We start from the raw sequence: 26555 nt of genomic DNA on the forward strand, positions 1-26555 counted from the left end.
TGAGCAATGAGATTAAGTAAAGGATGAGTTTGATGATTTAAAGAGGCAAAATTAAGAGTTGAATAGAAAGAGGAAGGTGAGGGGAAAGATTTAAACAGTCAGTTTGGTAAGTAGGAAGGGCTGTTGAGGTTTTCAGAGAGCTGGAGACAGTGACGAACAAAAAGGGAATGGTGAGAAGAGCTCAGAATCTCAGTCCTAGAAGAGGTGCATATGAGATACAGCCAAATATCCAAGAGATGGTGCTTGGGAGACTGTTGGAACTACAGCATGGGCTAAATATGTTTTGGGGATCCTTGACCAACACATTTCATGAGAGTAGACCGGGTTTTCCTAAAAAAGGAGGGACTATGACCAGACTCGGACACTGAAGACTTGAAGGAGCAAGATGGCAAAGGAAAGGCTGTGGGGAACACAAACTGTAGAACAGGGGATGACGTTGAACTTAAAAAATCACAGGTATGGAAAAAGAGGTATCCTTCCTTCCTGGCAGCATGGAGAAGCAGCTCTTGTTCTAACACAGCCTGCGATATTGAACCCTGCTGAAAACGAGGGGTGGTGAATCTGATTGCATGTAAACATCCAGGTACTCTTTCCACTCATGGAAGTTTCATCACTGCAGCATGCCTAAGCCTTAGCCACAAAGAAAACATTTCAGGACTCATGTTTTTGTATCAGATATGTATGTCATTACAACTGGTTATTTTTCACCCATTTCTCAGACGCTGACTGGCAGAAAAAAGCAGTTGCTAAGTTCTAGCACCACAAGACAGAACTGCCTGTGTTCAGGCTCCCTTCTAGCTGCTCGCGCAATTGGCAGGTACCACCGTGTCCAGTATGAGGCCTGAACACCTCTCTTGTTTCCACTCCGCGCAGAGAGGTGCCTCCTTTGCCGTCCAGTGGCAGGGACCTCCCATCACCCTGTAGTCACTCAAGGGTGCCTGCACAGCCACGATTTTGCTCGTCCTCACTCCTCATCCTTCGCTGCCACCAAGAGAAGCGCTAATAAATCATCTGTTTCTCATTTAAAAGTGAGAAATCTTAAAAACCCAGTAGAAACACATGGTGTTTTCACGTCCACCTGAAGGAACTGGTATAAACTTACCACAGCGGTAACGGCCCCCTTACCTCAGGCCGGGCCAGAGCCTGCCCCGCCACAGCCAATCCTGGGCCCGGCCCTGCGCCAGAACTACATTTCCCAGCAGGCCCGGCGCCCAAGGGGGGGGGAAGAGCGCCGCGGGGGCTGCTGGGAGAACCGTTAGTGGCGCGTGCCTTTCAAAGCAGGTAGCAACGGCCGCTGCTGGTGAAGGGTGGCGGGCGCGGAGTGTTGGTCTGCGCCCTCCGGTCCTTGGATTGGGGAGGAAACAGTTTATAGTGACCGATGAGCCCTACAGCTGGTAAATAAGACTCAGCTGCTGGCATATAATGTAGATATTAATTCGCATGCAGTCACTTTTGCAAGGGGGCCAGTGCGTGACAAGAAGGCTGCTTGTGGATTCCAGCTGCTTTCTGTCTGTTTTCTAGTTTTCCACAGCATAAGACACGTCTTGGGAAGGAAAACGTGGTTTGTTGTTGTTGACTTTTGAGGCGCAAAACTAGAGCGAAAACCTAAAAGCCTGAAAAAAAAAAAAAAAGCTTAATCAATCCCCACATATAATTCCTACTGAGAACAGTGTAGACAGCGAATAAGCAGTAAACAGCTGTGCAGAGGAGGCTCTGGGCTGGCTCCCCTGTGATTATATGAAAGGAGCAGATTCTTTCTTCAGAAGGCTTTGGTACTTTAGGGATTAATAAACTTTAAAAATCGGTTAAATTTATTGTGTCAATAATAGTGTAACGTACATCATGGAAAGTAATGGCAGTTACAGAGTTGCCTAAGTACTGTGGATATCTCTATGAGTGTTTGATCAAAATACTCGCAAAACTCAGCCCTCAAGAGTCCTGTGCACCATTCTGCAGGAACTTGCAGCAGATCTTTTTTTAGCTGGTATTTTATGTTGCCTGAGACTTAGAGAAATATCACACGTGTTTTGTTTTGTGTAGCTTTTTGGTCTTTTCTAGGAGAGACAGGGAACATCAGGCTAGTAGCTAGGCCGTCTCTTCAGCAACACATTCCTGACCAGTGGTTTCTTACCCTGTCTTTTGCCAAACAAGGAATGAAGAGGCTGCCTATGAAATCATTGAGGAAAAAAGAAAAAAAAATCCACAAATATTCTGGAGTACAAATAAATAAATGTAGAGAAAATTAAAATAAGAAATGAGCCTTCAAAGATTAAGTACAGTTTTTGATCATTTGTAACTGAAAACCATTTGGGCAGCACAGCCCAAGCTGTCTTGTGGGTTTTCTTTTATAAAAAAGATAGCAGATCATTTGTTTTCCTCAAGAAGGTTGGGTAGCCCTTCAATTTAAAAAAAGGGGGGGGAGGGGAAGGTCTCTATTAAAGGTGATAGAAAGCTTTTTCTCACCTTCCTCCTAAATCTGTTCTGAGTATCTATATTTTCTATCTCAGTTAATTTGCAGATTCCTAGAAATTTTCAGATGGAGCCACGTGTCCCCTTATGGCAAATTTAAGATCTGTGACAAAAAGTTTGCTTTTTTACTTACCTTTGTCACTCCTTTACCTCCTTAGATGACACAATCCATGGATCACAGTTTAAAAAGGAGTGCATGTGCTAATCCACATTTTTTTGCAGTTCAGTAGTGCCTTCATTGATTAGTCACTTTCCCCGATTACCACAGTATAAATACTGTGTGCTTACGCTCTTACGTCTGTCTACTAAAGCAAGTGAATCAGATAAAGCCCTGAGACTTTAATTGTACATGGATGAAATACTTTTAATAATACAGACAAACTGAAAACATACATTTTGCATACAAAGGGTACTTTTCTGGAAATACAGAGTTTATCCAGAGCTCAAAAGGCAAAGCAATATTTCCTTAGTTATTCCAAAGCTGCTGTAATCTGGAAGCATGTCAACTCCATTTGCTCCATTTATCCATTGGGACCATGAAGCACTAAGCTATTTTCTGTGGCTTCAGAAGTCCCTGAGATGTGTGTGTCCGTATGCACTGGGGAAATATTACTTGTATGCTTTCCCTGTTATTACACTGTTTTCCTCAGCGCGTGCTGCTAGTTACCCGAGAAGCAATACACTAAGTTATATAGATGTTTTGTCTAACCCAGTATGGCTGTTCTTCTGTAAAGAAGACACTTAACAGACACTATTGTATAGGTACATGAATCAGTCATGTCAAATCAGCTATGTAGCTTAGCGCTCAGAAATGAAATGCTTCTTTCTTAAAACTGCTGCTCTGTACAATAAGAATATTCTCCACAATCACTTTATAAAAAGTCTAACACATCCATAAGATAGCTGTCTGCTGAATCTCTGAAAAGTTTCTAGCAGATAATTTCTAGAAACACTGGTTAGTAAGTGCACATTTTAACATAGGCAGTTTTTTATAAATACGTATCTGTTACATACACAAACTTTGTGCATAAAAGGATTACAATTTGCAGCCGGAAAATCAGTCTGATTTGTAGAACTAAGGCTACTGAGTGAAAGAGCAATTTCTTCTGTTTCTTTTAAAACTTATGGATGACTTTCAATTGTTATCACCTAGTTATTTATTGTGAGAAACTGAACAATCTTTTACTTTCTCCATGCCATTATAGATTTTATGTTCACATTTCACACCCCTCCCTCCTCAGCTCTCTTCCAAGCTGTTGAAATGTCCCTTAAGCAAAAGTTCTTGCATACTTTTTAAACCATCCTTATCACTCTCCTGCGTTCCTTTCAAGTTGGAGATTGGTGGGGGAGGAGGCAGAGGAATCAGATTTCACTCAATGTTCAAGATGTAAGTGCACCATAGATTTAGGTTATTGTGTAATTATTGCTTTCTATTTTGTCGTCTGTTTCTTATCTGGAAAACTATTGCTTTCTATTTTGTCGTCTGTTTCTTATCTGGAAAACTTCACTGGAGATTAATCTTACATTCTGCATAAGATTCCCAGAATGTTTTCCTTGATTCAGAGATCACTATTTTGGGTTTTTTTAAAGTAAATGATTATGTCAGCCGGCATAATTTGAAACAAAGTCAGAAATACTTCATACACCAAATAGGACTAATCAAAATCCTTACAGATTAGAGGTAGTCTGAAAAACAGGTTCAGTGGTCATGTTTTATTTAAGATAATTTTCAGGGAAACTGGGAAAGGGAAAGAGGCAGAGGAAAATAATGTTAGTGGAATTATCCTGCACTTACAGGAAGTTAAACGGACAGTAGTAAAGCTTTTAAAAAATGGTTTAGTTTGGCTTTGAGCTATGGAATTACCGCATTATAGATTTCAACACTAGTACTGAAAAATATTTCAGAAATTGAGAAAGCAATATGAAATACAGCCATTTTAGAAAATATAAGAAACCTACTTCATATTCAGATAGATGAGAAATGTCACAGTGATGGCTCAGATTATATTCTGAATTCTAAACTAAACAAAAAAGGTGAAAGGGCAAAAATTTCTGCCTCTGCAGTGCTGAATTAGTTTGTTTCATAAGATTCTCTGTGGCTGAAGTTTCACACTTCAGCTAAGTGATGTCTGAAAAGAGACATCACAAGTCAAAATCTCGTATGGTTTTTCCAAGTCCTCTATGCAAATAAAGTTTAATTTAGCAAAAATGTATTAACAGAAGCAATAGATGTATTTCAAACAAAAATGTAGACACACTGAAGTAATTAATTCACTGAAGTTTCAATATTGAGCAGGAATTTTTTCTTTTCTTTTCTGTATATTTGAATTTTTTTCCCCTATATCCTCTAATTTTCTAACCCGCAGTGCACTACATAGGCCAATAGCCTGGTTATTAGAGCACTTAAGCCATGGAAGTCCTAAACACAAAACCGCTCTCCAGTTTCGATCAGGGGTTTCCATGCATCTCAATTACTGCACAATCTGTACTGCACAAAATAGACTCATGCAGGAGCATCCAGAACTAGAACCTGGGTAGCTTTATAGTACAGCACTGCTTCTGTGACCTGAGCTAGTGTCAGTTTACATCATGAAAACATAGTGGCTTGCAGTGCATGTAGCATTGTGTGTACCACGTAGCACAGTGTGTACCAGCAACCCACCGCCCACACGCCAGGACTGTCTTTTTGCAGTCAGTCTTGTACCTCCATGTCTTTTTTGGGGGCTGTTCCACTTAAATAAACTAAAAACTAAGTGGACTACAAAAATCCCAATTGGAAGATGTGCAAAGAGTGATATTTAAGTTTTGGTTCAAACTGGCAAAGCAAAGGTGATTTAAAGTCCTGTTCCTCAGACACCAGCTGGAAGCAGGTTTGGGGCTATTCTGAAGTAACGAGGGTAACACAATTAAACTTCGTCCAAGCCAGTACACTCCTGTGAACATTTCATGACCAATGATCCTAAATTGCCCTATTCTCTGACAAAATGGTTTCACTAAAATTTCTGCAATGTGTAGCTGAAGTCCCTGATAATTTAGAAAAGCTAGAGCAAAAGCTGAGTTCAAATACAGAAGCGCCAGTCCTGGGATTCTGCAAACTGCAGAAACTCAAGGGAGAATATCATTGCAACTGGTAGCTAAGTAGGATATAGACATAAAAGTTAATATAGAAATATCAGCAGTTTTTCCCCTCTAGAGCATTTTGCTTCAATTTAAGGACCAACAATTAATGCAGAGAAACATAACACCCTTTATTCCTCTCAGTTTTATTCACCATTATCTCTGTTAACCTCTGAGATGCACACACGGCAAGCCAAAAATCAACCATCATAAGATTCAAAAGTACGTACTTGGTTTGACAAGGTTTCTTTGAGAGAAAGGTACTTCTCTGCTGGTTGAGAGAGGCACACACTTCAGAATAGTGAAAATCTGCTGCTTAATAATCACATCAGCTACACTCTAAGAGACCACTGTAAACAGACAGGTAAAAAGTCCTGTTTCCTTGAGGCCTATAAAGCACAAAATAATGAAAGGCTAAGGGAGCAAGGCACAAGTTTCCATTTTTGCAGTCGCTTAGGGGTAGGCACAGGCATGGAATGAGACTTAAAAAATTAGTGGTTGTTGTGTGTTATAGAGCTGAATGTTCTGCAAATGTGTAAGTCACCTCACTGCCTCCAGAGTATTTGCCATATAAAACAAGACAAAAAGCAACAAAATTTGAAAAGAGGAAGGAAGCGCAGAGAAATGAAGGCTTGGTCTGGCACAGAATCTTTGTTTCCTCTTTCTTTTTTTTTTTTTTTTAATCCTGTCATTTATCTCCACACACAGCTCCTACCTACCTGCAAGGCTGCCCTGACTTTCCATCAGAGCACAGGGCTGAAAGCGTAGATGGGGTAACCAGTACAACCTCCTCTCGACTCCTCCCTCCTAGGTATGGTGTTTTCAATTAGTTCTTTGGTGTATTATACCGTGAGATGTTTCCATCGCATGTTCTCCAGTCTCTGCTCCTTATCTCCTTGTTACAACAAGCTTTCCCTCCTACTGCTTTCATATATACCCAATTAGTTGAAACCTCACTAACTTTTCTTTCTTTTAATTAGCCATCAACAGACCTGCCTCATTTTGTAAGCATCACTACAGACCTCTCCTCTCTGCTGTTAGTTCCGTTTTCCTGGTGAGTCTCTAATTTTTCCATATCAGAAACTTTGTATTACTATTTATTAGGAAGAAGTTTTTCAGAGACCCAGATAGTAGGAAGATGCCTCACCCTCAATGAGGCAGGGTTATTACGAATTGCCATTTAAATTTTGAGCAGTTTTTCCCTTCAACTCTGTTCTGACAGTCTGTAGGCATCTTTATTGTACAGTCAACTGTGTTTTTACCAAAGTTTTAATCCAAACTGCCCAGCTAACCACTCACAAATTTTTCTTTGCACTGAGAATGAAGATAAATCTCTTGTGGGCTGATAATTCTCCTTTTCTTCCGCAGTACAGACAGGTTCTCTTGAAAGTAGAGGTAGTATGAGGAATATACACCACAGACACTTAGGGGAGCATGCCAACACAGTGAGCAAAGAGCTACCCAACAGCATTCTCTTTGGCAAGCTATTTAGGGTACTGATTATCTGTTTGTCCTGCAAAGTTATAGCTTGTGCATTGGCAAATAAAATCCCAGTGGAGGGAAAACACAAGGTATCTGGATAAAGTCCTGATTTATAACAACACATGGACATACATTTAAAATTTGAGCATTTGCTTTAACACTTCTTTATCGCACTAGAATTACTTGCACTTTCTTTCCTTCATCTCACTGCTCTGCATAAAGTCTGTCATCTCTGGAGGCAGAAGAGAGTTCAGCCAATGCTGCGCACTTACCTGAGGAAGCCCTCAGCCTCCACACTCAACAGTGTCATGCCAAAGCATGTTTGGGATCAATAAACTGATCGCTTCTGCACCTGAGTACCTGGAGGGGATCAGAGTGAGACAATTCCACCTCCATAGCACTGAGTTCAGTAAAACACAGCAGCCTTGGCAAATGTCACTTCAAATAGGCTATGCTGCTGCCGCCGCTGTCCATTTTTATACTGCAGGGTGAGGGTAGGTATCAACAAAGCCAGATGCCTATGCCGTACCCCATTGCTCAGCATGGTTCAAACCTCTGCAGATTTGATAAAGAGGTTATAGCCAAGTTTTTGAAGTGTACTCCTACAAAGTGGAAAATGTAGTTTTAAGTCCTTTACATCACCATCACCGCAACCTGTATGGTAGCAGAAACTGGCACACTTCTCCATGTCTGAAGGGCACATGACATTTTTACCATAAACAAATATCAACATCTGTTACTCACAGAAGCTGATTTAGTCACCTATATCCCCAGAAAATAATTGGCCTTTGAATCTGAGTGGTACTAAAGGCCTAATGTGGCAGGCACTCTTGTCCGGGAAAAGAAGTAATTTCAGACCCATCCTTGTCTGTAATACTACCTGTTGCAAAGGTTAGTGGCTTCCTGCCCAGGCTGTACTTCCATGTCTCACGGGAGCAACTATTAAATTAGCCTTGTTTCACAGGCTTTCATTCCTACTCCCACACGATTTTCTGTGTTGTCTATGTGGGCACACAGTAAATCTGATCACAGAAATATTCCAGATGAAAAAGCAACCCCAAAATATTTTATTGTAGGGTTTTGTTAATCAAGACCAGTGCTGATACGGTTCACCACGCCGCAATAGAAGGCTCGTGGAAATAAAGACACAAAAGTGTCAGGTCTAGATACCAGCCATCACATTGGCAACATAGTAACTTGATGGGTTGTAAACTCTGGGGTCTGGGCATCTAACAGTTAAGTCATGGTGATACTCACTACTGGCATGTTCCTGTTCTATGAGGATCTGGCCCTTTCTTAGTTTGATTTGCAAGGGATAGAGGCATGCTATTTAGTGGACCATGCTGCTGGTTATATTTGCTGTGTAGTTAGTAAATATCTTGAACAGAACATGTTAGTGCAGTACATCTTATCCCAGCCTCACCAAAAAGGAATTGGCACTCTTTGTGAACATAGTGAATGGGGTTCCAGTAAGTAACAATTTGCCACTTCTACAATTCTTGCATTTCCAATTTGCTAGTAGAACTCAACATAAAAAAAAAAAAAACAGCTGGGGTTCAGTGAACTCTTCTTAGAGGGTAAGTGTGATCCAAAGGAAGTGCACATGGCAAAGAAGAAAAGCAGAATGCAACTCAGTCTTCTGTGTTCAGGATGATAATCCTTCCTTTAGACTGAAATCTCCTTTGCCCTGCAACTCTATCTATTTTTCTTCTTCTGGAATAAGAAGAAAAGTCAACTTTGAAGAATTCTAACGTTGCTGTTTGCTCTGCTTCCTTCACAGGCAACCTTCCACACAGGAGACATTTGATTTCTATTAGAAAAGCACCAGATTTCAATCCAAGACCCACTCCCTCTCCAGGGGCTTGCAATACGTGACAAAGGACAAGCTGGTATAATGCTGCATTGCAATGATGTACCTGCAACGGCTAAAGCAGCTGACATGGCCACTAGAAGCCTGTTAGGGCTCTACAAATTCCACAGTGGATGCGTAGAATGAATCACAGGATATAGGCACCGGTGCTAGTTCCTGTACTTCCTTTCCTACTTCTCGCCAGTTAAAAGAAAGCTGAAAGACCAGACTGCCTACAAGCACATTGCGCTGTTCCACTTAAGCGGCTAGGACAGGCAGAAAATAGTCAGTGTTTTATCACTGAAATATTTATGTATCTATTTTGAGCTGCTTTGATGGGAGGTTGGGAGGGGAATGGGTGGAAGATGAGAGAGCTTTTAATAGAATATGGCCTTGAGCAAACCAGGATACACTAAAGCAAGAGAATATCCAGTCACCATGCAGTTGTACTTATCCAGCTCAGACCAACCCTTAATCTGTATTTGTTTTCATCCTCATTCATTGTGACACATCCATAATTAAGATCAGATGGCTGTGAAGTCATGATCAACATAATAAGGTATCTACTATAGTTTCATGTGAAGCATACATAGTATTTCACTGTACTACTAGTTGCATTGCTCCACTAAAGGTGCCACTATTTGCCATACAACAAAGGCCAAGAGTTTTCTGAACCTGGAGGCAGGCCAAACAACAGTGTAGCCCTTTGGCAAAAACCTGCTACAGTCTAGTTGCAAGTAAGCAAAAGTGAGAACACTTACAAATTTGCTCAAACATCTTACTACTTGAAGGACCTTGGGTTTCTTTAAAAACAAACAGCATGATGTTATACAAAATGCAAACAATGCCAGCCCCAGTCCTTCGCTCCTGGAATTTTTCCAACACTCACAAATTAGTCCAAAAATACTAATATGTGGCATGAGGGTGGTGACGTCCTCACCTGATACAAATAGGATAGTTCAATTTCTAGACTGGAATCAAGAATAACAATAATACTTCTATAGTATCTCCCATCTGAGAGTCTTAAAAAGGGTTTCTTTACATTAAGACTAACTTTCAGCATGCAGACAAATAAACTGAAGACATTCAGTGAGTTTTATTTCTTGTCCAGGAGGAAAACTTTGCAAAAGATGGAGGAAGGAGCCAGGCGTCCAGTTTCTAGCCTCTTCCTCTGATCGTAAGATCAGTCTCAATGTTAAATGTTATCAATTTGAAAGTATTACTATGAAGTGCAAGTCTTATTTAAAACTTTTGAAAATTAAATGAATGCTTTTCACTTTTTTTTTTTTTCCCCTTTTTTACATGAGCCATTGTAAGCGATACAATCCACAAAAAGAAAGTAGCCACCAAAACCAAATTTGATCAGTATCTCTGCTTGGCTATCATCAGCCTCCTGGATTTGCTGTATTAATACAGTGATACATTAAAAACTCCTCTAACGTATTCTAATTTGACAATTCATTTTTGTGAGCAGCTTTTGAGGGTGCAGCAGTCTCAACTGTAGATAAGACTCTAGACTTTGACCCAAAACCGTGTACCTCAAAGAAAGAAACTTTTGACCTCTTGCAACAATACTTTAAGTGGAATGTGCAGTGGAAGCAAGAAAAGTATTTATTTGAACAGCACAACAGCTTTCAAAACCCTGCTCTTTCTGACTACGTGGAGCCTTTTTTCCTAAGCAAGGAAGGAGAGCAACCTACTCTCTCACCAGTTATGTATCACAATATATCCATCCTTTCTCCTTGAAAACATTCACATATACAGAGTTCTAAACATTTCTTTGGAGGTTATTGGACCACACCTAAGATTTTTAAAGCTGCCTACAGAAGCTTAGGTTATTAACCACTCTTTAATATTATTATGCAGTATATTAAATCTGGTGTCTCATGACTGAATGTTTGCTTAATTCAACAGATAAAGACAAGATGCTGAAAGCTGTATCCTCTCACTTTTACAAAAGTGTAACTGCAACACAAATATACCAACCTGGAAAGGGGGAAGATTAACGATTTAAGAGCCAAGGAAATACCTTCAGCCATATTCTCCTCATGGCATTAAGCATCTCCTACTCTTACCTGCTTCCTCTGAAGTTGTGAATGTTCAACGCTTTTAAATATTCAAGTTCTGTTGTTTAAAGATGAGCATAAGATTAAACAACCCCTCAAAACAATGTTGGTTCAAGGGAAGAAATTATCTATAGCAGAGAATATGCAGCACTTAGATCCTATTTGTCTTCTTATTCTGTACCCTGACTACAGCTGTAAGCCATTTTACAAGCACAAGTTTTCTCCGATTGCATGAATGACAACATCCAGAAAGCTGACGTTCACCCCAGTGAAACCTCATCTCATGCAGGATGACTTCAGGCACAATGTGACCTCTTCACACTCAGGATAAGCTCATGTGCAGGCCTCTTTGCGTTTGGTGTGAGCCACAGTCCTACTAAAGGTAGCAACCTCTTCACCCCAGCCTTCGCGGGGAACTCCCTTAAGTCCTACGCGACCCCAAGTCCAATGCTCCCAATTTTCTCTCCACTTCCTCCAAAGTCGAAATCTAATGCCCTCCTTTCCCCCAGAACACTCCTCCAGCAGCCACGCAATTTTCCTCACCCCTATACAGCCCAGCTAGATTACTTTCCTGGATTAACCACACAAAATTTATCTAGGCCAATCGGCCAGAACTGTGTAATTTCTGCAGTTCCAGTCAGTAGCTTCTCCCTCAGAAATTAGTTCTTCTCTTACAAGAATCAAAAATCGCATTATGAAAATCAGCAGTTACGAAGAAATTGGGCAAAAAAAAAGAAAGAAAGAAACAAACAAACAAACAAACAAACAAACAAAGGTGTCCCGAGAGCCCTCGGCCAGCAAGCTGCTCCCTACTCACAGCCGCTTCCCCCTGCCCCGGCCTTGGGCGGGGAGTTAGCACGGCCCAGGGCAGGTCCCGGCCGCGCCGCCCAGCCGGGGCCAGCGCAGCCCCGACGGCGCGGCCCGAGCCGCCCCCGCTGACCGCGGCCCCGCTCCTTGCGGGCGCAGACCAGCGCCGCCGTGCGCGCCGCCCTGCCGCGCCGCCCCCGCGCATCCGGCCAGGCCCCCCCGCCGAAGGGCGGGCGCAAGCCAAAAAGGACGGGGCGGCCCCGCCGCGCTGCCTGATTGCTGCCCGCGGGATCGTGGCCTGCCTTCGCCTGCCCCGGGGCCGCGGGAGCCGCCAGCCGCTGCGCCCTCCCCGAGCCGGCCGAGGTACCGCCGGGCGGGGGCTGCGCGGCCGCGCCGGGTGGCGGACAGACGTGCTGGGGACGTTGCGGGCCGGGGAGCGTGTGGCGGGGACAGGCAGCCCCGGCGGCGGGGGCCGCAGGGCGGGCGCGGCGGCGGCCTTGCCCTGAGGGTGCAGACTTCGGCAGCGCCGAGCTGGCAGCTGCCGCTGGAAACTCGTCTGCTTTTCCTCCTTTTATTTTCATTTTTTTTTCCCTTTCCCCGTTGTTATCAATGGGCTTAGTAGACAAGGTGTGTCATCCTAGAGCGAGACAGACCACCACAGCGCAGTGAATCAGAAGAGCGTGCCTTCCGGGTGGTAAGGAAGAGGTTGCCACGCATGAGTCCTTGGACTGCCGCTGCAGGAACGTTATGTTTTTGGTGGGTTGCAACCCTCCAGATACAGTGAGCCAAATCATGCCTGCCTCTACCCAGGTGCTTTCATAATCAGCTTTTAGCAGAACATGGCCTTGAACAAACTAGTTTTTGTTGTGGTTTTTATTGCACTATACAATCAACTTTGGCTTCCAGTTCAGAAGTGAGCCTGAATTCTGCCCTGGCGTTTCGTGAGCAGCGTTAGTCAGCGGGGGAAAATCAGCTGTGAGCATCAGCACGTGCACAAGCCGGGCTGCACTGGCAAAACTGTCAGTAGCTGAAAAGAAATCTGCCAGTCACTTTGGTCGAGGAGCCAAAATCAGTCCAGTGTGTTGGCTAGTTGCATTGCTCCTTGTTTGCGCTCTGTTTACAGTAGTGGCCGTAATTAGCTACGCTAATGCAGTGAGCCTGTGGGGGGGGGGGGTGGAGGACTTCTGTCCCGCTTACAGCTGAGTTAGGTGACAGGCAATGGCCATGAAGCACCCTCATGTCCTGGGGGGATGTGGGGTAGCTATGCTAACAGGTCTCCTGTAGCATGTCTCCTTAAGATGACTCTACCAACAGTAACTATGTGTAATGTACCTCTGTCATTTGCAAGGCTAATAGCTCGTTATTTTACATAATACATTACTGACATAAAAGCTCCTAAAGTTCCTGTAGGTGTAGGTCAAATTGCTTGTTATATTCCAAAAACATTTACTTCTGTCCTTGTTCCACAGGGGTAAGGACTTTATCCTACTCCCTTTAACATCCTTATCCGCTGCAGAGATGCCACTGACCTTCCGTCCAAGTGGAGAAAGTGTTATGTTAATTACACTAAGTTAGTGCAATCAAGTCGCACTCAGCATCTGCATTTATTTTAAAGATTTGTTGCTTCTGCTTTAGACCCAGCAAGGAGCTTGTGTTTCCAAAGGCTTGCTAGTTTTTTTTTTTCTTGGAGCACATGAAACTTAATAGTATTGTTCCCTGAAAAACCTTGTTTTGCTTATTTCTTCAGCAGCTTCTACAGTTGTGACAGTCTACTGCAGAAAATTAGTTCTAGAAAACTACTACTCTTGGTGTATTTTTCATTTCTTACCAGTTTTACTGTCTCTTATCCGTGTCAGAATCTAAGCATGCACTCTATATTCGATTTTAAAGGGAAGTAAGAACAGAAAACATTTACCATCTTCATAAGGAAGAACTTGTTCCTCTTCCCCCTTTGGTTTTGGTAAACATTTTTCTGTTAGCAGAATAGTTTTAAGGTTTCCTCATGTTGCTGTCAGAAGGTTTTCTGAAATGATTTGTTCTTTTTTAGTAGCTGCCCGTTCCGTTATAGAAGTGGGGTTGCTTACCATGTACCAACATCTAAGGCTAGTCACATTATGTGTACATGCATGTGCTAAACTTCACGAACTTTGCTCACTGTAGCAGGGATCCACATAGCTTATCTCTTGGCACTTATCGAACATAATTGCCAGTGTGTACATAGATAGCAATGTTAACTAAGAGATGTGATTGAATTAGGCATGTAGTGCTAAAGGTTGAAGTGTAAACTCCAGCGTGCTGTACCTTTAGCTGAGAAGGAAGATATTAATCCTTTATATCTTTAGTCAGAGACTAAAACCTGCTTTGATTAAGGCTGTGTTTTTTGCCTAACATTCATATACTGTGGAATAGGTAGTGTTCTTCCAGTGACTTAAATACCTGCTCAGTGTCAGACCTACTGCGATGAACGCAGGTTGCAAAGTTAAATGATGCATGAGATGGTATGATTCAAGCCCATAATGTTTGTTTAATGCAGGGTGGTGAAGAGAGAGAAGTAAGCTGCTTTACAGTATTTGTAAACAAAACACTTTGAAGGAGAGCCTGCTTTTGCAATTGAACCGTAATGATAGTATTGATAATTGAAAAGCTAGTTGGTGACGACCAGTAATTTACCCAATGTATTTTGGAGTCTTATAAAAACATATTGTATTCTGAAGCTTCCTAGCTTCCTAAACTGACAGTTTTTAAACAAGGTTGACACTGTGCCTTGATCTGCATATGATTCCTTGATAACAAGGACTCACTGCAAGCAAAAAATTGTGGCCTTAAAGAATTTTTTTTTTCCCCTGAGCTTAAGTAATTGCCTAAACTATTAGTTTATGAGCAGCAGAGTTGGTTGATGCCATCAGTTCTGATCTGGAATTGCTATGCATTTCTGCTTTAGATGCTTAAGGTGTAACGCTTAATCTTTTTTTAAGAGATGTCCATGCTCTGTCAGAGCAGAGGTGGAAACTTATTATGCCAGTTAGGGGTGGGAAATTTTTAAAGCAGATGAGTGCAGGTTTTGCATGCCTCTGTCAAATTGTAAATGAATAGTGTGCTGTATTCTGAAGGAGTGGGAATATCCTGCGGGTGAAATGATATGGCAAAAAAAGCAAATGGGCCAGACATGCAGATGCAAGTCCATGTGTGTTTTGAAACACTTAACACTTAGAAGCAGGATAGAGAGAACATGTAGACTGGATCTGAAAATGTTTTTCAGTTCTAAAATACTAATGTTTGCATTGTCTCTCTTTATGGTTTATTCTGTCTGGTAAATGTTTTCCGTTATCAGGTATCTGAGGAAATAGCCTCAAGATGAACTTCTTCCTGGAGATGCTCCAAGTTATCGGACTTTCATTTTATTACCTGTTGGAGTCACTAGTGTTTTTGATTGTGCCTAAACGGAAGAAGAGCGTTGAAGGTGAAATAGTATTAATAACAGGAGCAGGAAGTGGAATCGGAAGACTTCTGTCTATAAAATTTGCCCGCCTTGGAGCCACACTGGTTCTTTGGGACATTAATCAAGAGGGGCTCAAGGAAACGAGTAGACTGGCCAAAGAAAATGGAGCAGTAAGGGTACAGTCTTACATCTGTGACTGTAGCAAAAGGCAGGAAGTCCACAGAGCAGCAGATCAGGTAAAATACTTCATCTGTGGCTTTGATACTGTTCTAAAATATACGTGAGCATGCGTGTGTGTATGATGTGTGACGAGTTTTAGACACTTCAAAGTAAGAGATTAAAGTTAATGGGTTCTGAATTTATTGCATAGGCTACCTATTTTAAGCTTGTTGTTTTCTAGAGTTTACTTTCATACCTCTGTTCCCTTAAAAGAAAAAAAAAGGTTATCTTTCTTTTTTTGTTTTTAGTAATTCCAACTGATTAGCTTCACTGATTAGCTCAGTTACTGAGCAAGCACTTGGTGAAGTGCAGAAAGTCAATTTATTGAAGCTAATGAAGTAGTTCAAGTTCTGGCAACCTTCTATAAAAAAAATAAACTACAGGGCTACAAACTACTAGGGCTACCAAGATGATTAGAGGGCTGGAGCACCTCTCCTATGAAGAAAGACTGCAAGAGCTGGGCCTGTTCAGCCTGGAGAAGAGAAGACTGAGAGGGGATCTCATAAACATGTACAAGTATCTGAAGGGGGAGTGTCAAGAGGATGAGGCCAGCCTCTTCTCCGTGGTGCCCAGCAACAGGACAAGAGGCAACGGGCAGAAACTGAACCACAGGAAGTTCCATCTGAACCTGAGAAAAAACTTCTTCACTGTGAGGGTGACAGAGCACTGGAGCAGGTTGCCCAGAGAGGTGGTGGAGTCTCCTTCGCTGGAGATATTCAAAACCCGTCTGGATGTGATCCTGGGCAATATGCTCTAGGTGACCCTGCTTGAGCAGGGAGGTTGGACTAGCTGATCTCCAGAGGTCCCTTCCAACCTAAACAGTTCTGTGATTCTGTAAACCATAAAGCCATACCTCATAAAAAGGATTAACCACTTAGGCAAATTTAGGCTAACTGCATCACTGAATTTTGTAGATGCACTTTGACAGAATTAATAAGTATCTCTTGAAAGCTTAAATATTTCTTAGTTTCCTTTTTGAAGTGCTTTAGAAATAAGGCATATAGTTAGATATTTTGGGCAGACTAGTAGATATGCCAAAAGCTAAAATCACTCAACAATTTCCATTATAACAACCTGTTCTCATTTGCTTAAAATATTGCTAAACTTAACTGTTGGACTAGAATGTTTCCACAGCGAGTGTTTGCCTCAGGATGAATTCTTTTTTTCTTTAAAGAAAAAACTTCAGATGTCTTTAGGAACGTCTATGGACTGAAATAATGTTTCTATTCTGTCCTATTCAGCACTGTCCAAGAAGGTCTAGCGCTCTGCATTTTTTCTGTCTATATGAGAATGATGGTAAAACAAACTTTCTGACAGGGGAAGCTCACGTATGATCTGCAGCTTGTTCGAGGCTGCTGCTCTAGTTCTTGGATTCTGATAATGCTAATCTGCCTTGCAGCTCCTTTATGCTGGTTCAGTTAAACATCTTCTAGCGCAGTGGAGCAGCTATATATGTTTCACCACAGGCCTCTATACTTCCTGCTGAGCTGGGAGAAGGAAGAGCGATAGTGTGAAGGGCTGAGGCAGATGGAAACTAACCTTCAGTTTTGAGGACTCCAGGGCTTGCAATTCGGTCTCATGGAGAAGGCGAAGAAAAAAACTTTAATTAAATAAACATAAAAGGGAAAAGAGGATGTGGATGTGCATGTGATAGGGGTTAGGGATGATAAAAACTGGAGTGACTGGGAGACTGGAGTGAGGCAATGGCAAGAAGGTCTGTAACTGGTCAGTGCAGGCGTCTTGACTTAAACTATTCTGTCAGCAGTCACTGGGAAAATCCGCTAATAAATCAATTCTGTGCACAATCTATGTAGAAGAAAATGGCCAACTACTATTTCAGAAATGTCATGTCCTGCTAACAACTGATGCAGAATCAACTGACACCTTCCCCATCTTACTAGTGACAATAAGACCTTAACATTAGCTAGTGCTTGATGGCATTGTTTTAGCATAGCATAGTAGATTTTGGTTCGTAGTGTGCTGACTCTGCCTTTGCAAGATGAGGCAGCGCAGTTTGAGGGTTTTTTCTGTGATTCAGCTGTACACAATAACTTTCTGCAAGGCTGTAGTGAACTAAATTCACACAGGCAGGACAGGATATTGTTGAAAACCTTGTGCCCAGCAAAACAGTCCTACAGCCAAAATGAAATGAACGTGAACTTAGAAATACCTGCTTTTGGTACTTCACCAGCCACACAGAGGATATGATCCCTTAACACTCAGGGACTAGAAAAACAGTTATTTCAGTAAGAAGAAAACACAAAAGCCCTGGCCATGTAGTGTCTTTGTTCCTTTCCTATACCAACAGCATGAAGGAAAGCTTATGGCTATTAAAAGCTATACCTTAAAGCTTATTTATAATGTCCCCCTTCCAGTAGCACCCCACCCCCAAAAGGAATGCAGCCTTCTCCCAGCCCACTGCTCCCTCCCTGGAATAATTTTCAGGCTCGAGGACTCTGAAAGAGGAAGGCAACTCTTCATCATTTTTGATCTCCTGCTTGGGAGGAAACAGAAGCCTTTTCCTCCTTGTCAAGTTGCAGAATTGCATCTGGGCTCACGTTTTACTGCCAGGAGCTCTCTTGCGCTTTACTGGTTTGCTTATGCGCTGATTTTGCTTGTTGGTTATTCAAGGTGTCAGTTTGCAGCCAGTTTTCCACTTTTCTATGAACTCTCCTTACTATCGTCCCTGTGCACAGCAGAAATATGTTTCCCAGTGATATTTCATGCAGGATTTGTTTCTACCTCTTGCAGACAGTTATGGAAGGGGAAGAGAGGGAAACGTTGTCTTGGTTCTTTGGCAGTAGACACCGTGGGGAGCTGTTTGGGAATCATGGTAATTACTCACTAGCAAACTTCTGTTCACAAAGCAAAAATACATATGTGGAAACAAACAGGTAATAGTGCATGTGCTTGGAAAAGATGCCTTAAACCAACATTGTTTTGGCGGGGGCGGGGGGGGGGGTCCTCACTTCTTGTGTTGTCTTGAGAGCTAACATAAATGGAGCTATGGTGGTTTTTTTCAAGAAGTCTTCATGAAAGATAAACTTGCATAAGAACTTTGACTCGGTAAGAGACCTTTTTAAAAGTTCCTGACCTGTAAAGCTGCTTGCAGTAATCAAGATACCTGAATAAAGAAAAAGGTTGTAAGAAGAAATTATTTTATGAAGGACCACTATGTAATACATGTTAATATTTAAAGACTGTAGTCAAGAGAAGTAGAACAAGTGGAAAACAGCACAAAGCATCTTGAAATATCTGAACTATTAAGATGCCATTAAGTAGCTGCTGCCCCGTGCAGTGGGAGAGATGATTTCCCAGGCTTTTGGACACAAGCAGTCAGTGCTACTAAAAGGGAATCCAGTTTTCCTTCTGCTCATCAGAAGGCTCAAGTGCTGTGCAAGCTGGCTGTAGTCCAGAGGTTGTATTGTTGCACTGCTTTTTGATCCAAGGGACTGTGTGGAAATTGTAAGAGGATGGAGTGTAGTGTAGCTAGATACTGCAGCCCTTGCATAGATTTGAGGTATGTGTTTCTGCTGGAACTAGCTTGAGGATCCCTGTGCTGTGCTTCACAGCATGACATAGAAATAATCCTAAGTACAGAATGGCTCACTGCTTTTAAAATGAGTTTACTGTAGCACAATACTTCTTACATTAGACAAACTCGCTGGAATAGAGACTTATATGGAACAGTCATAGCAAGAACCAGAGGTGCTGAACCAGAAGCTTACTTGGAGCTGTGGAATTGTTGGGCTCCGCACTGCCAAAAATGTCCAGGTCTAAGCTTAGCTCTAAAAAGAGACGTCAGGAGAGAATGCGTGAGAACCAGGAGTATTTGGATCCATAACAAGTCTAATAAAAGTTTAACTTAATTGAAACCTTAATTGAAATTAATTGAAATATTTCAATTTCTTTTATTATCATTTAAACCATTTGGAAAGTGTGTTTTATATTTGGTGCATGACATCTTGTGGCTTTTTGTTTTAGGTTAAAAAAGAAGTAGGCGATGTTAGCATCCTAATCAACAATGCTGGTATTGTAACTGGAAAGAGGTTTATTGATTGTCCAGATTCGCTTGTGGAAAAAACCATGGAGGTGAACATAATGGCACACTTTTGGGTACTACATTTACTTATACATGCTTATTTATCGTTTACCCTTTTAACGTGTTTTCAGGGTTAATTTTGCCTTTTGGAATTGAGAATATGGAAGGGTATATAGCACCTTATAAGCTCAGTCAGAAATGATACAAAAAACTATTTTCCATGCCTGGGAGTCCCTGAAATAAAAAAGGGTGGAAGAATGGATCCTTTGGGAACTTCTGGGTAGTAGGTAGGTGGAAGCAAAACTGTTTAGTATTTAGAAATGCTTTTGACAATTGAGGTTTACATACTGCTAAATTCTGTAGTTAGTAGTATGGTATATTCCTTGGTATTAGTATCATGCAAGCCTAGCCTAGAAGTTGCTGCTCTCGTAAGAGAAATGTCAATTCTGTCTTTGTTCCAGTTCCCTGATGGTTATGATAGTTTCAGTAAGAAATGTCACATGTTCAGACAAGGCTCTTATACTAATTGAAGTGGAACTTGGTCTAAAATGAGTAACTTAATGTGCTTTTTCCCCATTTCAGAGAAGATGGGTCATCTATGTTATGTTTGTATTATAAAGAATTGCAAAGGGGATGTTAAAGACACGCTTCAGGTTGATAAATAAACTTAATCAGGAAGATTAAATTATTAGGAGAAAGAGAGGAAATTTAGATTTTCCTCTTTGCTATTTAATTCCTATTTGAAACATTGTAGTTCTGAGCTTTGGGGTGAAAGAAATTTAACAGCTAGCAGAAACTGTATCTTTAACTTTCTGCAAGTTAGCATCTGTCTGTGGTGATAAGGATAAACTGCTGTTGGTGGGGCCTTAAAAGTCCCAGCTTAGCAGATGATAGTTGAAACAACAAAGTCCTGTTTGTTTGTTTTCTCCTTTCTTGTCTGATAGGGAAACAAATCTTAAATTGCAAGCAGAGTTCCTTCTAAAATATCTTGAAAATATTAGAACATGTAGCTTTTTGAGCAAAATGTTTCATTGCAACTCTGACTTACACTGCAGACTTATAAAGCCTTCCTCCCAGCAATGATGGCCTCTAACCATGGACACCTGGTTAGTATTGCAAGTTCGGCAGGACTCATTGGGGTCAATCGTCTTGCAGGTTAGTGTATTAAAGCTAATGCTCGTTCAGACAACTTGTCTGCTTTAAACTCAGCAAATTACGCTCGCCAGCCCCCTCTGCCCCCCCCCCCCGCCCTCCAATTTTGAGTTTCTGGATCCTTGTATATAGGTAAAGGAAATGGTCATACTTTCAAATTGCTTAACTTAAATAGATCACTCCTTTTTAAAATATGATTGCAGATGCTCATCACTCCAATGAAACAGGCTATTCTGCTAAGGTAGTTAGAGGATCTAGGAGCTTCATATAGAAATTTAGAAACTGGAGACTTCAGCACTGTAAAGTTAACCTGCAGGTATCTGGTAGGGAAGAGATTGTTTTTTTTTTTTTGCAAGCATGTTCTCAAATTAAGCAAGGACCTTTACAAGCTCCCCTAACTGAAATAAATACTAAAATGTAGATGTTGTACAGTGGCAGATGTGTGGCAGCTTGTTTTACATCCTCTGGCTCTTGTCCATGCATTCAAGAGAATCCATACAGTGACAGAAAAAGTGTTGAGGTTAGGACAAACTGAGGAAAAAATTCTAGGAAAACGTGTGCAAAGGGGGAGCAGAATGAAATAAGGTAGTGCAGCAATGAAAGAAATATAGCTTTATTATCTTCAAGGCAGTGATAATGAAGACAAACAGAGTTGCAAGTTGAAACCGGAGAGCCTTGAAAGCTTGAGTTTGATGCAGTAAATAAGAAACTAGTGCGTGGATTCAAAGGTAAAGTCCAATATGAAAAGATTATTTCATCTGCTATTGTTCAGTAGAGAGTGGAAAGGTGATAGCAGGGACGTGAAGAGAAACTCTGTCTGCCAATATGTAATAACAATTAACTTAAGAGAGGGAAAGTAAAAGAACAAACCACATCAAAGGTATAGTTCTAACTATGAAAATGGTCCTTACTCTGTTGTAAAGTACTTTATTACCAGATGGTAATTATGTGCAGCTACCATGTATATATCACTTGTATGTCATAGTGCTGCTGTTGTATATCACAGCTGCTGTGGATACTCAGTTTACTCTTATTAGAGCATAGTTTTGTCCTTTTTTTTTCCTCTGTCAAAAACTGCTCCTGTGAAGGTGATCAGTGGTATGACCTACTGAAGCTGGTTAGTAAGGTTTAATTAGTAAATGAAAATGTTTAACTGCAATTAATGTTTTACTGATTTTACAGATTACTGTGCAAGTAAATTTGCAGCAATTGGGTTTGCAGAGTCAATTAGCTCAGAGATGAGAGATCTGGGAAAGACTGGTATTAAAACCACAATTGTATGTCCTTACTTCATAAACACAGGAATGTTTGATGGCTGTAAAACCAAGTGAGTAGGCTTTCATGCGGTTTTTATGCAACTTGCATGTCTAGCATGCCACATGCTCATATTTCCTTTACGGAGCTTACAAGCTAGGCTTTGCTCTGCTTGCATTATTTTTAATGCTTCACATGGATATTAACACTGCTATACAATGATTGCGCAACTTAAATGTTAAAACCCTTAGTACCTGGGTATTCATTTAAATTGACACGTGAAATGTAATTAGCATCCTTTCCCACAGTCCTTCCCTCCACAGAAGCCCAGTGCTCCTGTTGTCCTCCTTGCTTTCTAAACCTCTCTTCAGCTCCTGAAATCAGTGGCATAGCTCTGTTCAGTATGCTAATATAATTACAAAACTGAGGAGCAAAATAAAAGCCTAGCGTATCTTAATAGGAGGACTGTGTGAGTTTGCCTTGTGGGAAATTATGCAAAGTGAAAATGACAGTAGCTGCTTACTCTCTTCAGGCTAATGTAATGAAGGTTCTTCTCTTCATAGGATTTATTTCTTCTTTAACTGAGTATATGCAAAAAGAAGACTCTTGATTGATTAAAATTTAAATCAAAACCAGCTTGTGTTGTAATTACAAATGCCTTCTCTTCCAGGTGGCCACGTCTGCTTCCCATTCTAGAGCCAGAGTACGTAGCTGAAAAGATAGTCACTGCTATTCGACAGAACCAAGAAATGTTGATACTACCACGCAGTCTGTATCTTTTATTTGCTTTGAAAAAGTAAGATTCTCCGCTCTCTTCTTTCCCTCTCCTTTTGTTCTTCCCTGTCAAATGATATTTTAGCTACGTTTCTGACCAAAAATGTAAGCTATACTCGACAGTATGAATTTTTAGTAAGTTCTGCATGCTTCTGGAGTTTTCTTCTTAGTTTCTAGGGGTCCTTCCTACCCTTACACCACAGAACAGTGACACAAATGCCTAACTATGACTTTCTGACTCAGCCGGGTGCAATTTTGCTGTGGGCTGTGCTGATTTTTGGCCTGCTCCTCACTAACTGCAGATCTGGTCTCTCTTGCCCCATCCTTGGGAGACTTCTGACTCTGTTGCAAGCCAGGTTGGGGAAATGATCTAACAAGTAAGGCTGCAAAGTGAATGTAATAGATATTTTAAGAGAACCAATGGTACTCTAGAATAGAGGGTATATTTTCTTAATAGTTAGCCAGGTGAAATGATTTTATGATAAAACTGCACAACTTTTCTAATGTCTGGTTTTGTTTTGTTTTTCTCCTCTTCTCCCACTCTCTTACCTTAGTGTACTACCAGTGAAACTAAGTGTTCTCCTTGGAGACTTTGCTGGAGCCCTCCATTTCATGAATTTCTTCAGGGGTCGAAGGAAGAACGACTGAAAATAGAATTGCTGATATTTGATTCTTGTGCTAAAGTGAAGCGTGTTGGGGTGGTGGTGGGAAAGGTGTTCTTTTCTAGAAGCTGTGGAATTAAGGTGCCTCACTTTGTTGGTAACAATTTTTAAGGAAATTGCTTTTCAATCAGCTCTTAATCAACAGCTTTGGCACAAACTGATTATTTTTAATATTTTTTTTTTAGTCCAGTGAAATGATTTCTCTTCACCTCATAGTGCAAAAACATTAATGGAAATCAGTTGCCTTGGTGATGTCTGTTATAATACCATAACACCTTAAATAAGTATCTGCGTCACAAACTAATAATTGGCACTTTTAGCGGGAGATAGGGCCAAGAAACCACATGCAGTTGGTATGGCTTCAGCAAAGCCTCTGGTGGATGTGATCTGTCAGTGTCACTCACTGGACCATAAGGAGAGGCTGCACTGCAGAAGCTGTTACCATTCTGTGGTAAACTGAGGGATTCAAGAGTTTCCTGAAACAGCTGATTTTAAAATTCCAGTTGCTACAAATGGAAGCTTTGTGAAGTGAAAATATTTACTGCGTTGGTGCATAACCAGCGAAATGCATTTGGGGGGTGTCTCAGGACTCTAACTGAATGTCCGGGGAAAAAAATGAATGTAAATGATGCATTTGTGCTACTAATGTCCTTTGTCTAATTTATTTTTAAAGCTAATACTATGTCTACAACTTTAAAGGATACAAAGTCTCTGCCTACTATAAGTGCACTATTCTAAGAACAAATTTAAATTTTCCACTCCTAAGCAAAATACACTAGTTACACAGCATAAGACTGCCAGTCTAGGTGGGCTGTCAGACATCTTGCCAGTTAAGACAACGAGCTACTAAAAGCAAAGGCATTACATGGCATAATCAGGGCTGCTTCTGGGATTATTTCAGAAAGGAATGATGCTGACAGACCTGAAGTGAATGGGATCACTATAGACAATGACTATAGCTTGACTAAGTGTTATGTTTTGTTCCTCTGAATTGAGGGGATTGCCTTGCATCTACAGAGATTAGTTTTACTTTCCGTTTACTCTTGGGACCATTCATTTATTTGGACAAATGCTGAGGAGGCCTCCCCCTCTTTGACAATGGCCACTTGGAAAACTAAAAGCCCTTTCAGACTCTTGGTAAATCCGAAACAAGAAAAAGGGGGATTATGCTTTAAATGTATGCCATTTGAACATATGCTGGTTAATCCCATCTCATGTCACATTCAACTGGCAACTAGTAATACCTGAAACTAAGACTATACAAAACTCTTTATCATGCAAACTAATGGAAGGATAGTATGAAGAAAAGGGTGTGGGGGGTTATTTTTTGTTTTAAATGTCTCTCTTCCATATTGGTCTAGAGACGGACTACCTTCATTTCCCTTGTCTATGCAATTAGTGAGGTTTATCAGTTGATAAAAAGTTACATAAAACTATTTTACTACTGAAGAACAAGAAACACCTGAACAAAATTAGCGTGTTAATAAATAGCTCTCCATATGTACATTGCACTGTTTACTGATATTAAAGTTGACCACTAATAACTTTTGGGTGTATCTGTGTCTTGCAGACTCCTTACTCTCCTTCATTAATGGAAGGATATACCACACCAGCCACCCTTTTCCTCTTAACTATGAAATAATAGGTATGCAGGGTTCTGGAGCAAAGGAGGCAGAGTATACGTATGAACAGCATGTATCAAGCTCCAGTTCCTGTGAGGGCAAGTAGCTTTCCATTCTCAGTGTCTCTGCAAACATATTCTTTTCTGGGAAGCTCAAAGCAATGCGTCTAGTGAGATCTGTAGATTCTCTCACCATGTTCAAATTTTTCATACTGCTGGGAGGATCTTGCCTGTTAATCTGTGCTAGAAAGGAGAAGTATATCTCCACAGGGATTTTACTACTTCACATAATCATTGATGCTGGACAGGACCTCTGGAAGTCATTAGTCCAACCACCCTGTTCAGGACAGGCTCAGAGAGACCAGGTTGCCCAGGACCATGTCCAGTCAGGTTTCAGATATCTCAAAAGATGGAGACTCCACAACCATTCTGGGAAACCTCTTCCAGTAATTTTTTTTTTACCTCACAGTAATTTTTTTTTCTTATGTTTAAATGGAGTATTCTTGGAGTATTCTTATATTTAAATGGAGTACCCAGTCCCCTTACTGGGTACCGCTGAGAAGAGTCTTGCTGTGTATTCTTTACCCTCCTATCAGGTGTTTATACACGTTGAGCCTGCGCCTTCTCTTCTCCAGGCTAAACCATCCCAGCTTTCTCAGCCTCTCGTCATAGTAGGTGCTGCAGTCCCTTAATCATCTTTGTGGCCCTTGGCTGGACTTGCTTCAGTAGGTCCATACCTCTAACTGGGGAGCCCAGCACTCCGGATGTGGCCTTACCAGGGCTGAGTAGAGGAGAAGGATCACCTCTCTTGACCCACTGCCCGCTCTCTTCTGAATGCAGCCCAGGAGGCTTTTTGCCTTCTTTGCCTTCTTATTCATCAGGACCCCCAGGTCTTTTTCTGCAAAGCTGCTTTCCAGCTAGTTGGCCCTCAGTCTGTGCTGTGCATGGCATTATTTGTCCTCAGGTGCAGGACTTTGCCCTTCCCCTCAAACTTCACGAGGTTTCTGTTGGCCTCTTTCTCCAGCCTGTTGAGGTCCCTCTGAATGGCAGCGCAACCATCTAGCATATCAACCACTTCTCCCAGTTTTGTATCACCTTTAAACTTGCTGAGGATGCACTCTATTCCATCATGTAGATTATTAATGGAGATGTTAAACAGTACTGGCTTCAGTAGTGAACCCAGGGGTACACCACTAGTGACTGGCCTCCAGCTGGCCTTTGATCCATGTCCTTGGGATAAGACAGACTGTGGAGAAGTAGGACCTCTTGAAGCTCTGCATCTGTCTAGCATCATTAGCATTGTTAAGAAGGGATTTCTGGTACAGGTATTTAAAGCTTGTGACAGGGAAGAGCTATCTGTGATGAAGCTGAGGCAGTAGTAATTAAAGTTAACTTGGCTAGCAGAAAAGGCATGTTTTGTTTTTCTTTTGTTGGCACACCTAGCAAGCAATTTCTTAACGCAGGATTATTCCTGAGAGAAAATAATTTGAGAAAGGATGTATTTGATCTGCAGAAGTAGATGTAAATTGCCTCCCAAGCCATTCTGTGGTGTGCAGGTGTGCATTTTATAGAGGAGGATCTGAGGCATCAGGTCAGTCTGCT

At 41.4% G+C, this 26555-nt stretch overlaps 1 protein-coding gene across 7 annotated transcripts; it reads left to right on the plus strand.

Annotated features, from left to right (window-relative positions):
• The first annotated feature begins 11872 nt into the window (after positions 1-11872).
• LOC104143182 (epidermal retinol dehydrogenase 2) lies at positions 11873-24877 on the plus strand. Of its 7 annotated transcripts, none has more exons than XM_068932662.1 (8): positions 11873-12153; positions 12410-12546; positions 15122-15465; positions 19433-19564; positions 20546-20645; positions 21825-21969; positions 22567-22692; positions 23225-24877. In XM_068932662.1, the coding sequence occupies exons 3-8, from the start codon at positions 15145-15147 to the stop codon at positions 23316-23318; spliced, it is 918 nt and encodes a 305-aa protein (XP_068788763.1). In that variant the 5' UTR covers positions 11873-12153; positions 12410-12546; positions 15122-15144; the 3' UTR covers positions 23319-24877. The 7 variants fall into 7 exon arrangements, with proteins under 7 accessions (XP_068788763.1, XP_068788766.1, XP_068788764.1 ...); XM_068932665.1 differs by having other exon boundaries at positions 12413-12600; XM_068932663.1 differs by having other exon boundaries at positions 12413-12546.
• Positions 24878-26555: the final 1678 nt, after the last annotated feature.

Source organism: Struthio camelus, chromosome 2 (genome assembly GCF_040807025.1).
Source record: "Struthio camelus isolate bStrCam1 chromosome 2, bStrCam1.hap1, whole genome shotgun sequence".
Lineage (NCBI taxonomy): Eukaryota > Metazoa > Chordata > Aves > Struthioniformes > Struthionidae > Struthio > Struthio camelus.

Bases quoted from the DNA above. Each gene is read 5' to 3' on its own strand.
- LOC104143182 (XM_068932662.1), top strand. From the start codon at position 15,145: ATGAACTTCTTCCTGGAGATGCTCCAAGTTATCGGACTTTCATTTTAT. The intron at 15,466-19,432 runs GTAAAATACTTC...TTTTTGTTTTAG, and splicing joins TCCACAGAGCAGCAGATCAG to GTTAAAAAAGAAGTAGGCGA. The intron at 19,565-20,545 runs GTACTACATTTA...CTTACACTGCAG, and splicing joins ACATAATGGCACACTTTTGG to ACTTATAAAGCCTTCCTCCC.